The 12779-nt window shown below is 40.5% G+C and overlaps 1 protein-coding gene across 3 annotated transcripts in view; it reads right to left on the bottom strand.

Annotated features, from left to right (window-relative positions):
* Ranbp2 (RAN binding protein 2) overlaps nt 1-12779 on the bottom strand; it is a 67312-nt gene that overhangs the window by 35171 nt on the left and 19362 nt on the right. For all 3 annotated transcript variants that reach the window (XM_005400808.2, XM_005400809.2, XM_005400811.2), the window contains exons 2-7: nt 11469-11536; nt 9850-9961; nt 9287-9439; nt 6642-6872; nt 6206-6351; nt 3691-3883 (exon numbers count right to left, since the gene is read on the bottom strand). In XM_005400808.2, the coding sequence (XP_005400865.1) occupies nt 3691-3883; nt 6206-6351; nt 6642-6872; nt 9287-9439; nt 9850-9961; nt 11469-11536 (903 nt within the window). The remainder of the gene's footprint in view (nt 1-3690; nt 3884-6205; nt 6352-6641; nt 6873-9286; nt 9440-9849; nt 9962-11468; nt 11537-12779) is intronic.

The following is a 12779-nucleotide window of genomic DNA, read 5'->3' as shown; positions in this document are numbered from 1 at the left end:
TTTGATATGGGGTCTTACTTAAGTTGCTAAATTGCCCCATCTAAGCTTGAAGTGCTAATCCTCCTGCCTCAGCCTCCCACAATTTTGTGGGAGGTAGTGGGGTGCTAGAGAACAAACCCGAGGCGCTATGCATGCTAAGCAATCAGTCTATCACAAGCTACATCCTCACCACCTCTCATAACTTGAAGTACTGGTGGAAGTATAACTTGGTATAATTCCTGTAAGGCAGGAAATTTCCAAGAGCTCTAAGATTTATAAATTTTTACATATATTGTATTCTGATCTTCCAATTCTTTCAGGGATTTAGCCTACTTATCAATTTCCACAAGTGAAAACAGCACAAGGTTTGCTGCTGACTTATTTGAAGCAGAAAAGCAAACAGTAAAAGCAACCTAACTGATGCCTTAGTTTAAGCCCAGGCAAATAACCCAACAAGAAACATTGTATAATGAAATAACACACATTGTATATAATTGTATAATTATATAATGAAATAACACACAAACATCAAAAGAGTGAGAATGCTCTCTACATACTAATGTAGAAAGAATGAGATGAAACAGTTCATAGAAATAAAGTAAATAGGATGTTCAAAATGTTCTCTACTTTTTTCAAAGGAGAAGCGATATGTATGTTCTGCTAATAGATACACAAAATATTTCCTGGGCTGGGAGTGTAAATTATTTTGAAGAATCACAAGAAAGGAGTAACAGTTCTTCCAGGTTAGAGATGCAAAGATTACGGAATGAAGGTAAAAAGTTTTCACAATATACTCTTACACTGGGTGTGGTGGTGCACACATGTAATCCAAGGCCCCAAGAGGCTGAGGCAAGAGTGTAAGACCAGCTTGGGCTACACAGTGAGTTCAACGCCAACCTGGACTACATAGTGAGTAGTATGTCTCAAAAATAAAACTAACACTTTGTGGGGCATAGTGGCACTCCCTTGTAACCCCAGCACTCATGAAGTTTAGGCAGAAAGATTACTGCGGGTTCACTGCCAGCCTGGGCTACACAGCGAAACTCTGTCTCAAACAACAACCACCACCACCACCACCACCCCCCCACACACACACACACGAAACTACACATACAATGTACTCTTATGCATCACTAGAATGCAGCGCCATGTAATAATTTGTTTTCCAAAGATACTAATATTTCTCTTTTCCTTTTCGACAAGGTCTCACTATGTAGTCCAGGCTGGCCTTGAATGCACAGCAATCTTCCCTTCGTGCTTTAGCCTCCCCAGTGTTGGGAGCACAGGCGTGTACCACCCTGTGGGCTAAAATACTAATTTTTCAAAATGAGTAGAACAAGCTGGCTGTGGTGGCATACGCCTGTAATCCCAGCACTCATGAGAAGCTGAGCCAAGAGGACTGCTATAAATTCAAGGCCAGGCTGAGCTACAAAGTGAGTTCAAGCCATCCTAAACTGAATAGTGAAACCCTGTCGCAAAAAAAAGTGAAACGTAAAAACTTTTGCTTCTAAATATCAAAAATGTTACTGACTTATTCTTTTACCTTTAAGTTTTTTAAACACATCACACTGTCACCTATACATGTTGAGAACAGCACACAAAGAAAGCACATAAAATAATTACGTTTTCAAACTGACCTCATCTGGTTGCTTTTATAGAATTATGCAACACCTAAATTTGTGACTAGGTAACTACTTATGAATGCACTCAGTCTAAGCATTTCCAAGTCCTCTCATCTTAACTAAAGGTAGGGAGGCTGGGGATTTAGCTCAGTGGCACAGCACCTGCCTGGCAAGCGCAAGGTCATGAGCTTGATTCCCGGTACTGGACCCCACCCACCCCCCAAAAATGTGTTAACTAAAGGTAGGGCTCAAGGTACTGTGAAATGCCTGAAGTTTGAGGAACCACACAGCAGTCCTCTGATGAGTCTGAAAATGCTACATAAAAGTAGTTCACCTGACCTAACTATCTACCAAACTATCAGCTTACAACCTTTTTTTATGCTTAGGCTACACAGTGAGTTCAAGGCCAGCCTGAACTACTTTGAAAAAAAAAAAACAACTTCTGTTACTTGAGAATATCTATAAAAAGCAAGAAACTAATGTTTACGTAAATTACTGACTCTCAATGACTTTAACAACTTTTACTATTAAATGGATTCCCTATCAAGTGTGGCGAAGTGGCATAGCCTGTTAGCAATCTGGGAGGCAGAAGAACCAAATCTGGGCCCAACCTGGAAAGGCAAATTCGTGACTTTGTGAGATTCTGACTTAGAAACAACCAATGAACCAACAAACAAAAGAACGAACAAAAGAAAGAAAGAGAGAGAAAGGTTGGGGATGTAGCTCAGAGTAAAGGTCATGAGGTCAAGCCCCAGTACCACACTCCTATGAATCTAAAAAGTTCTACTAAGCAGGTAACAGCACAGAACACTGTGAAGGTGAATAGTGATGGTGTTTCAGAAAAGATCTCACATGAACCAGAAGGATGCTTCTGTGGAAATTAATGAATACTTTCTTGTTCCTCCCGCAAGCAAAAAAAAAAAAAAATTCATTCTTTAATGCTAATAATCATTTTTGTAAGTCTCTTAATGCTTTTTTGGAAGACTGCATACTTCTTTTCACTTCAAAAGTAATATAAGAGAGGTGGAGTAGGAGGGGAGAGGGGACTGAAAGAATAAGATGTGCTATGTACATATACCAACCCCGTCACTCTGCACTGCGAACACTAATAAAGATTTGAAAAGCCAGGTGGGGTGGTGCACACCTGTAATCCCAGCACTCAGGAAGCTGAGGCAGGAAGATCACCCTGAATTTGAGGCCAGCCTGGGCTCCACTGTGGGTTCAAAGCCAGCCTGAACTGCATTTCAAGACCCTGTCTCAAAAAAAAGACACTAAAACCAAAAAAATGCATTAGGAAAGTGGTATGAGCCAGGATTCTGTCCTATTTTCCTCCTGCTACTGTCTTTGTAGAGGAAAGGCCTTGTTTTTAAAGATGAACACCACCAGGCGTAGTGGGGTACACTTGTAATCCAGCATCTGGGAGGCTGAGACAGGAGGATCTGGGCTACGTGACAAGACCCTGTCTCGATGAACAGAAACAACAACGTCACCAATCACATTCATGTTACAAACAGGCAATATATATCTGTGTGTTTTCATGTGAATGTGTTAAAAGGGTAATCAGGAATACAAAAATGTGCTTATTATCTTTATCATATACACATTTTTAATTAAGTTTTATCTATATTTGAAATAATATCTTTATTATTAAGTCCCCGGCAATGGTAGAGTACAAATATCAAACTCTTCAAACTGGTCTTTAAATTTGCCAGGCGTGGTGGCACACACCTGTAATCCCAGCACTTGGGAGGCTGAGGCAGGAGGATCCTCGCGAGTTCAAGACCAGCCTGGGCTACAAAGTGAGCTCAAGGCCAGCCTGAACTGCATATCAAGACCCTGTCTCAAAAAGACAAAAACAAACAAACAAAAAAGACAAGTTACAACAATACACAACGCTATATACCTGTCTCACCAGCCTCACCAGTACTGTGTACGCCTTGTTATTTTTAACCTATCAACTTGACTTTCATTTCAACTTTAATTCTACAGACTTTCTCACATATGTCCATTATGTTCCAGAGCACACCTCCATGAGAACATGACAAGTCTTGGTGGAATGTCACCTGTACCTGAACTGGAAAAGGCTCACCTGAAATGCTATGAGATAGCACAAAATAGCCAGCTCAGAGAGAGCTCGCCACTGGATGTCGCTGTGCTGACCCATCTTCAACAGCAGGGAGCCAGCGTGCAGGTAGAAATGTCCTTTCACTTCTTGGAAGACAACCGACAACTCATCATTGCCCCCCACCGACGGCTTCACGCACTGAAGGACACTATCAAAACTGTAATATTAAAAAGTCAAACAGCAGTCAACATTTACTGCATCACAAATAACTGGCTTCATACAGTCAATTCGAAATAAAAGCTTTTTTCCAAGATTCAGCTTCTACACCAGAAGGCCTATTAATTCTTATTCTCTACTTGAGCAGTTATGAACCATTTAGTACTCATTTTTATCCTGCATACTTCCAATCTCTAGAATATCTCATTCCAAAATAGTCATTTCCAGCCCTCCAATCATACAAAAGATACAAAACAATACAAATCAGAGATTACAGATAGTATTTTGTATAAACTAGGGTCAAGTTGAAAAATTATCTTCCAGTTTCTTCTCGATCCATATGGTTTCATAAATTAAGTGAAAGCTGAAATTTCTCAAATCACAAATGCCATTTCCAAAGTACAGTAAATAACTGACAGATATTTGAGAATCAATATAATTGTTCTTCTTAGCATAGAGGTAAGTACAAAGTTAAATTATACTTCTTTCCACTATTTGTAGTCTATATTTTAATTACTGTTTCTAAATCCTCATGAACCTCAGAATCTTCACTTTGTAAGAAAAATACAAAGCAGCTTATAATAAAGCTTATAAAGTAGCTTATAATAAAGCAATCAAGTGCAACAGGGATTTCTTCTAACAAGTGAATCTGGGAATATCTGGGGTTCTCAAAGACCTTCAAGAGATCCACAAGGCCTCACTTGTTTTCACATTAATACTCACTTTTTTTTTTTTTCAGAAACTCTTTTATTTTCCCATGTATGTGTAACTGAACTTGCCAGAGACCTCAAGACATGTAACAGTTTAACAGAATGACTAAGGTGACGAGAACCCAAGTGAGCTCCATGAACCCAGCCACTACAGAGATTATAAAAATACAAAACAGTGCACTACCCTTGCTGCTTTGTTTTAGAAAATTATCTTTCATAAAAATGCTGTTATTGTTAATTTATTGAAAAATAGAAGCCCATTACACTCAGTATTTTTTTAATTTCTCAGTTTTAACTTCTAGTATGATAAATACTAATAGTAATAACCCATTAAAAACAGATTTTGGGGGCTCTTTAAAGGATATGAGGATCTTATGACCAAAAACTTTGAAAATACAAACTATATGAAATAAAATATCCTAAATACTGTATCATCTAAAAGTTAAAGTTACTTCTTTTGGACACTGGCCTTGCACCCTATATCATCAGGAAACCAAGTAATTTTTTTTGTTTGTTTGTTTGTTTGTTTTTCCAGTACTAGGAACTGAACTCATGACCTTGTGCTTGCCAGGCAGGCGCTATGCCGCTGAGCTAAATCCCCAGCCCCAGGAAACTAATTTTCAAAACCACTACCTAATCCTATAACACTTCAGTGAAGTATTCTGAAATAAACAGTGTGAACCATGGATCAGTAGAACGTTTCTAAGGGTCAGATGATCTGGCTTTACAGCTGCAGTTGCTGTCACAGCCACTCCACTGCTCTTGCAGTGTGCAAACAGCCACCCCCACTCATCACAGAGACCCAGGCTACCAAGGACCCCCAAGTCCCAAGACCAGGCAGCAGGCCACAGATGGCCATGAGTGCTCATCAGCCCTGCTCCAAACTCACACCTCTGTCCAAGTCAAAGTGATGTTTTTTGTTTGATGGAATTCATTTTCATAAAATCAGAGTTTCAGGAGAAAGAAAATCATACCTTATGTTTATTTTGTTTCTAAGGCAAAACAGTGTTTCCTGAAATACTAGTGATACTAAGTGCTTACACCTGTACATCTGAACCTAGCCTCCGATAAGAGATGAAGAACTATTACCCGATTTTCACTCAAAGTTACCCTTTTTTAAAAAAATAAAATAAAATGTGGCTAGGCATGGTGGTGCACATCTGTGATTCCAGCACTTGAGAAGCTGAGGTAGGAGAATCACTGTGGACAGCCTGGGCTACACACTGAGTTCAAGGTCAGCCTGAACTACACAGTGAGACCTTGTCTCCAAACAAACAAATAAAAACCCCCAAGAATAATAATAATAAAATGTGGTATAACAAAAATATTCGTTTTTAATGCCTATCTATTAAGCGTGCCGAAATGGATTATTTACCTATAAAGTTAATTTAAATTAAACTAAGAGTCGTCTGAAAATCAAAGTCACACAAAACTTTATTACAGCATCCCAATCGAAGTAAAATATGATTCCCTCCAAGCATTTCACTGTATTAACTCTAACTCCTGGGTACATTATAGAAATAATGATGTTCTCAGTAAGTTTAGACCAAATAACTCAACACTGCAAAAAGGAAACCTGTTTGTGCTACCACCCCTCCTCCAAGCCCACATACCTCTCCAGCAGTTCCCTGACCTCCTGCTCATCTCTGGCAGAAAGCGTGAGGAGCATCAGGCTAGTATGGGCCAGGAGCAAGTCCTTACTGACTGCTCGTCGGTCGCCTTTGTCAGACTCCAAGCATTGTAAAGACTCCAGATATTCCTATTTTGTGGAAAGAACAGTAAGTTACACAACAATCAAATTTTGGGAAATTATTTTATTCCAACAAAATGCCTGAACTACTCCTATCACATTTCTAAAACGCTACTGGTTTTTATACCAGCCTTCAAAACACCAAAAATATGTGTATATTGGTCATACTATCTCCCCAAATCTATTCATTATAAATTGAAATTATCTGGTGCAGTTTCATTTACACAATTGAATGTGGCTCAAGAGCTGGGGGGCGCTACACTGCAGTACACACACTGTGCCCAGTGGCCTTCACCTACCTTAAGGGTCTGTACAACACACGAATTCCATTCCAGATTTGTACGCAAAGCTGTATGCTTCTCTGCCCCACGGCAGTGGGCCACAGCATCCTTTAATCTCTTATTTGAACGATACAGCTCCACTAGCCGGATATTCATGTAGGCATCATCAGGTCTTAGATAAAGTTCTGACTGAATCAAGTCAAAAAGCTTATTCCACCCATCTTCACCTTTACAATCTAAAAGCTGCTCCTATTCGGGAGGGAAAAAAACATTACCTTAGAGCAGTGATGGCAAACCTTCCAGAGCTTTCAAGGACACAGACAGCCTGCTGCTGCATGCATGCCATAGCCTCACCACCACTGAGCTGGCGTAGGAGCACCTGCAGTTCTAAACACGACGCAGGCCATGCCCAGCACTACACTGACTAGCTTCAGAAGGTGGCACGAGTACCACTCTCCTTACCTCACAAGCCCCTTCAGTGCTGCTCCCACAAGCTGAGCCCCAAGAACCTGACGTGGAGAGGAGCACGTGGGGTCCTGCAGTAGCCGTGGCTGCCCACATTCACCTGAGACGAGACCATGCTGCTCTTGTCCCAGGCACCCACACCTCAAGCCCCACCAGAAGCTGAGGCTCCTCAGTCCCAGTCACAGGAGAGGCTTAGCTCCAAACCCCTCTGTACCTCTCTGCTCTCAGTCCCTCAGCTCAGAAGCTAAAAACGATTCTGTCATCTTCATCATCCTCTCAAAGCACTGCTTCACCTCCTGCCTCAGCCAACATGGCCGCCCCACCACCTCTGCCCCAACACTGCCCTCCTCGCCTACACACAGAGATGGGCTCTGCATCCTACCTGCTCCTCAGTGCCGCCTCTCCCCTCCCAATACACTGCGTGAACCTTTCTGGGGGCAAAACTGGGATAAATCACTGCATCTCCAACAACCCGCACTGGGATTGGCGGTTGAGACACACAAGACATAACAGCTTAGCCACTCAGTTGTTATTACTTCCTATCCAGTGACCTGACCCTTCACTCCAACCTCATCCTCCTCCATCCACCCAACAATGACCGCCTTAGAAATCTGTGTTTTGTTCACCCACCCCTCTTCTTAATTCTTCCACCTCCCTGGAACCCCTGTGCCCTCACTGCCACATACACTTTCCTCTATCGCATGAACAGCCATTCAAGTACACACCACGTTCTAACTATCCATAACACATTCACACTTCTCTGTCAAGCTAAAATGTAATGACCCTTGGAAGTCATGATTACCACTTGCTGGGTGATTGTGTCAACCAATTCGCGCTACCTTCCCTTAGATAAACCCGCTATCTCATTTTTCTGGGCCTGCACACTAACAGCTGGACAACTGGGTAAGGTAAAGCACAATGGGAAAGTTCAAACCCCAGGTTGATTTCATTTTCATTATCTCCAACACAGACTCATTTTGCCTACAGCAAAACACTACTTTACTTCCAACAGCCTCACTTTCTCCATCCCCTGAAATGATCACTTTGTACCTCCACGTTCCACATCTTCCTTCACCCTCACTTTCACTTACAACCTCATCTTTTCCTTAAAAAGGTACGTATGCCCTGCTGCCTGACCTGCTGCACCGATCCAAGCCCTGAAGCCTTTGCCTAAAGAGGCCACGCCCCCGAATGCTTGGCACTTCATTCCTTCTCCCCCTCTGGACCAGTCCATAAACTTAGACTTGGCCCCTCCATACCTGTAAGAGAAGCACTGGCCTCTGGCTATATGTTAAAATATTTTTCAAAAAAGAACACCATCATTACGAACTGCATTTCAAAACAAAACCTTTTAAAAACCCTTACCAGAAACATGCAAGACAATTGGGTAGACAGATAAAAAATATAATCTGTGATTTATTCATTACTCTCCATGTATGTTAACAATGTACATCTGCATTACACTTTTAACACTATATAATTACATCTGCATTACACTTTTAACACTATTTAATACTATACATTTTAAATGTATGCCAAATATATCAAGAAAGAACTTCTCCAAAAGCTTCCTGGTAAACCATATTTTACTGAAAAAAAAGTAACAATCAGCAACAATTTCCTATAATTTTTAGTAATTAGTTCCAACATTAAAATCTTTTATCAGTTGTTTCATAATCTCTTTGTCCATGAGATAAACCTTTCCATTTTTAAAGTTACTAGAAGATTTATAAAGTTTTATACCACACAGAGCTTGCTTGCTTGCTTGCTTGCTTGATTTTTTGGGTTTTTTCCTGGTACCAGGAATCAAACTTACGACCTTGCGCTTGCCAGGCAGGCGCTATGCCACTCAGCTAAATCGCCAGCCCCAACAGAGCTTAATTTAAACTACAGCTCCATCATTGACTGCAAAACTGTAAATTCTCTGAAGTATTACTCTAGAAAAGTAACTGAGGTATCCCTTGTAATGCACATCAGTGCCCAATAAAGATGCTCAGGAAGCTTTTAAAGAGGTTTGTTTTTGTTCTCTGAGACAGGGTCCCACCAGGCGTGTGTGCTCCAGGCCGATCTCGAGCTCACTGTGTAGACTAGTTTGGTTGGCAACTCACGATTCTCCTGACACAGCTCCTCAGGGCTGGAACTCAAAGCATGAACAACTACAGTTTTCTCCTTTTGTACCTTCTGATTTGTCTTTTTACCTTTAACTTATAAACTTCAGGATTTCCAGGGAAAAGTCTTGCTGCTTTTTCAACCCAGTATTTTGCTCTTCCATCAGTAACATCATTTTTACACAGCAACTCTGCAATCTTCAACACAAGATCTTTTTGTGTTGGGTTTAAATCCACTGAACGCTAATACGGGGGAAAACATTTAAAAATAAAAACTGCATTAGAGTCATACAAAGGTCAAAAAAAAAAAATCAGTGCAACCATTAAAAATTCTATTCCTAGATGACAACATGTTTTTTCAAAGTTAAAATTAAATGATCCTGGAATGTTATGGAAACTGATCAAGCGAATATCAGACCTGTAATTAGGTGAATGCAAACCACACACACGAATAGCATCTCCAACTGTCAGACTTAAATTTGAAGTGTTAAAGTACAGTGTACTGTGGGCCAAATCAAAACTGCCTCCCACGCTGAATCATGCAATGCTTGTTTCATGACATCCACAATACATACCTAAAGTATTGGTTACATGAATTAGTTTGGCATCATGTGTCTGACTGTATAAAGGTTCTCTTTTAATCCAATAATTACCTTATAACATTCAACAGCTTTGTCAGCATTTTCCTCTGCTTCATAAAGAAGACCCAAAAACCTGTGACCTTTGGGGTCCCGCTCTTGCACATTAATATACGAAGATACGTATCTGTTTTTAAGTAGTAATACAAAAACAATGAATTATTGACTATAATTATTAGAGAATATTCAGATGACTCAATAGTACTCATAGAAACAGATCATACTTAAAACACAAACATAGCATTGACAACATACTCATTTTACAATGAAGTGCAACACCTGCCAAATGCTTTTCCTAGTGCTACCTACACAAAGAAACGAACATATAGTGTTTTTCTTCTTGATCATATTTACCAAGTTTCGCATATACATAAAAATGGTATTTTTAAAGTTATCATAATGCATAATGCTAAAAACTAAAGGTAATTATTTCCCAAATAACATCTAATATATCATTACCCTTTAAACAAAAAATAATCATTTATAACTACTGTAGTCAGCGAAACTTGAACAGAAATTATGTACTACCAAATACAAGTAATTTCTACATACACACACACACACACACACACACACACACTTGTTTTGGGACACGTACTCCAAGATGGCTTCAAACTCATGATCCTCCTGCTTCAGGGGTTACAGGAGTGGATCACCATAACCAGGGTAATTCCCACTTCTTTAATGGAACAACAACAAAAAGTAACTGTCTTCTCGATTCAGTAACAGTGTTATCACAAGAGACATTAGACCAAAGATCAAAACTAAGGAGGAAAAGTGTCACATTAATGAGGAACAAAGGCCAACAGCCCCATTGCTTCTGGTCAGGTAAGGTGCGGCCATTTCCTCTCTTACTAGCACCCAACCTCTTCCCAGCAAACACCTCCCTCCTCCTCTCTGGCTTTAAACTGTGCCATGCCAGGAAATCACAATCTCCAAGTTTCTTCTCCTATACTGCAACAGCCCCAGAACATACAACATACTGAGTTCATTAAAGATCTTCTATGGCTGGATGTGACAATATACCTGTAATCCCAGCCACTGGGGAGCCTGAGGAAGATTACAAATTCAAGGCCAGCCTGAGAAACTTACCAAGACCCTTCCAAAAGGGTTGAGAAGGGTAGCTCAGTGGTAGTGTTCATCTAGTGTGGCAAGGTCCTAGATCAGTGACAAAGATACAAACTGCCCGCTGCAGCACATATGCCAAGGTTTACCACCGCTGTTCTAGGTTCAATCGGGGGCGGGGGTGGAGGGCAGGGTGTGTGTGTGTGTGTGTTTGTGTGTATGTGTCACATAAGCTACTCTCCTGTTTTAAGTTTGTGTTAATTTTTCTTTTCCAGCTAACCAAAGTCCCATATATCTAACCAGAAGCAAATTCAAATATAGCGCTTTCACTTCATTCTAACCCAGGACCACTTTTACAAGAAATGTTCTAACCCAAATAAAAACAGCAACCTGCAAGCAGTACACATTCTAGGCTCAGCATCAGCCTGTGAGTGACACATCCGTCACTCCCAGACACACACAGGCAAACACAGCATGTTCTTAAGCAGTTCTTCCTGCTGCAAAGAACATGAACATGAGGAAAGGCGATGATTTCCGAAAACTGACCATGTTCAAAGTCTGGCACTTACTTTTTAGCAAGATCGTATTCTTTAGCTTCATAATACAGCCTCGCAAAATAAAATCCTTTCAGTGATTTCTAAAAATTAAAAAAAAGCACAGTTTTACTTTTCACACTTTCAAATATTGTACTTTCTCAAGAAGACAACACCTAACAAGGTAGGTGTTCACACAGAGTATAAAAAAGAACTGCATGAAAAAATGTATATTCTAAAAGTCATGAGTCCATGTTTTATAATTCCTAACATAAAACAAAATAAATTTCAAAATAGCAGGACATACAGACATCAGAAATACTTGGAAACCTTAAAAACCATGTGATATCTTTGTGGGGGAAGAAACGTGGTGGACAGCTATCTAAGTTTATAGATAAGTAAACAGAAACCAACATTTCTGGGGGAGGTGAGGTACACCAGAAACCCCTCTTCCCTACCATGGGGAAAGAGCAAGCAAGTGCTTCAGGACCACTGAGGCACTGTAGGGTCCCTGGGTCAGGCACTATTCTCTACAGCTCAGCACTTCACACTTGAGGAATGAGAAAGAGGTAGTAATAAAAACTGAATTCTTCAGGAAAGAAACCAAGTCCACACCCTGGCTCTTTATCTCCATAAATTCCAAACCAGAATGCAAGTTCACACAAGTTATGTCCGTAATGTGATCAAGAGGATACAGCTATCATTTTTTAAAGATTACACAAAGATGAAGAAGAAATCAATATACTGAGTTTAAAAGTAGTCTGCACAGCAGGATATTTTCAACTGCATGTTTTTGACTAGGCATGCATAAAACTGGTAATTACATCTGAATTATAGAATTATACTTAAGAATTTTTTTGAAGCCGAGCACAGTGGCACACACCTCTAATCCCAGCACTCAGGAACCTGAAGCGGGAGGACCGCTCGAAGTTCAATGCCAGCCTGGGCTACATAATGAGTTCAGGGCCAAGGCCAGCCTGAACTATAAAGTGAGACCCTGTCTCAAAAAGAAATTAACATAGTCTTTTTCTTAAGATCCACAAAATTTAGGATTTGTTCACTGGGTCTATAATACAGTAGGCACTGTTAGAGACATGGGGGGAACTGGCAAAAAGCACCATGCCTCCACGTGTCACAAAGCCTACGTATTACGGGAAAAGCAAGCAATTATCTCCACTGGAGCAGAAGAGAGGTGCTGCAGTATAGTATTTCATCAATTAACTGCTGACAGTATTTCACATTTTAACAAATCTAAAGTCAAGTATTCACTTCCCAAACCACAAGCATAGCCGGGCGTGGTGGCGCATGCCTATAATCTCAGCACTCAAGAGGCTGAGGCTGGAGGAT

This window comes from Chinchilla lanigera, unplaced genomic scaffold (assembly GCF_000276665.1).
Source record: "Chinchilla lanigera isolate Chin_1 unplaced genomic scaffold, ChiLan1.0 scaffold00069, whole genome shotgun sequence".
NCBI classification, from domain to species: domain Eukaryota; kingdom Metazoa; phylum Chordata; class Mammalia; order Rodentia; family Chinchillidae; genus Chinchilla; species Chinchilla lanigera.
Note: the sequence above shows the minus strand (reverse complement) of the source record. Positions and strands in the feature narration are given on the sequence as shown.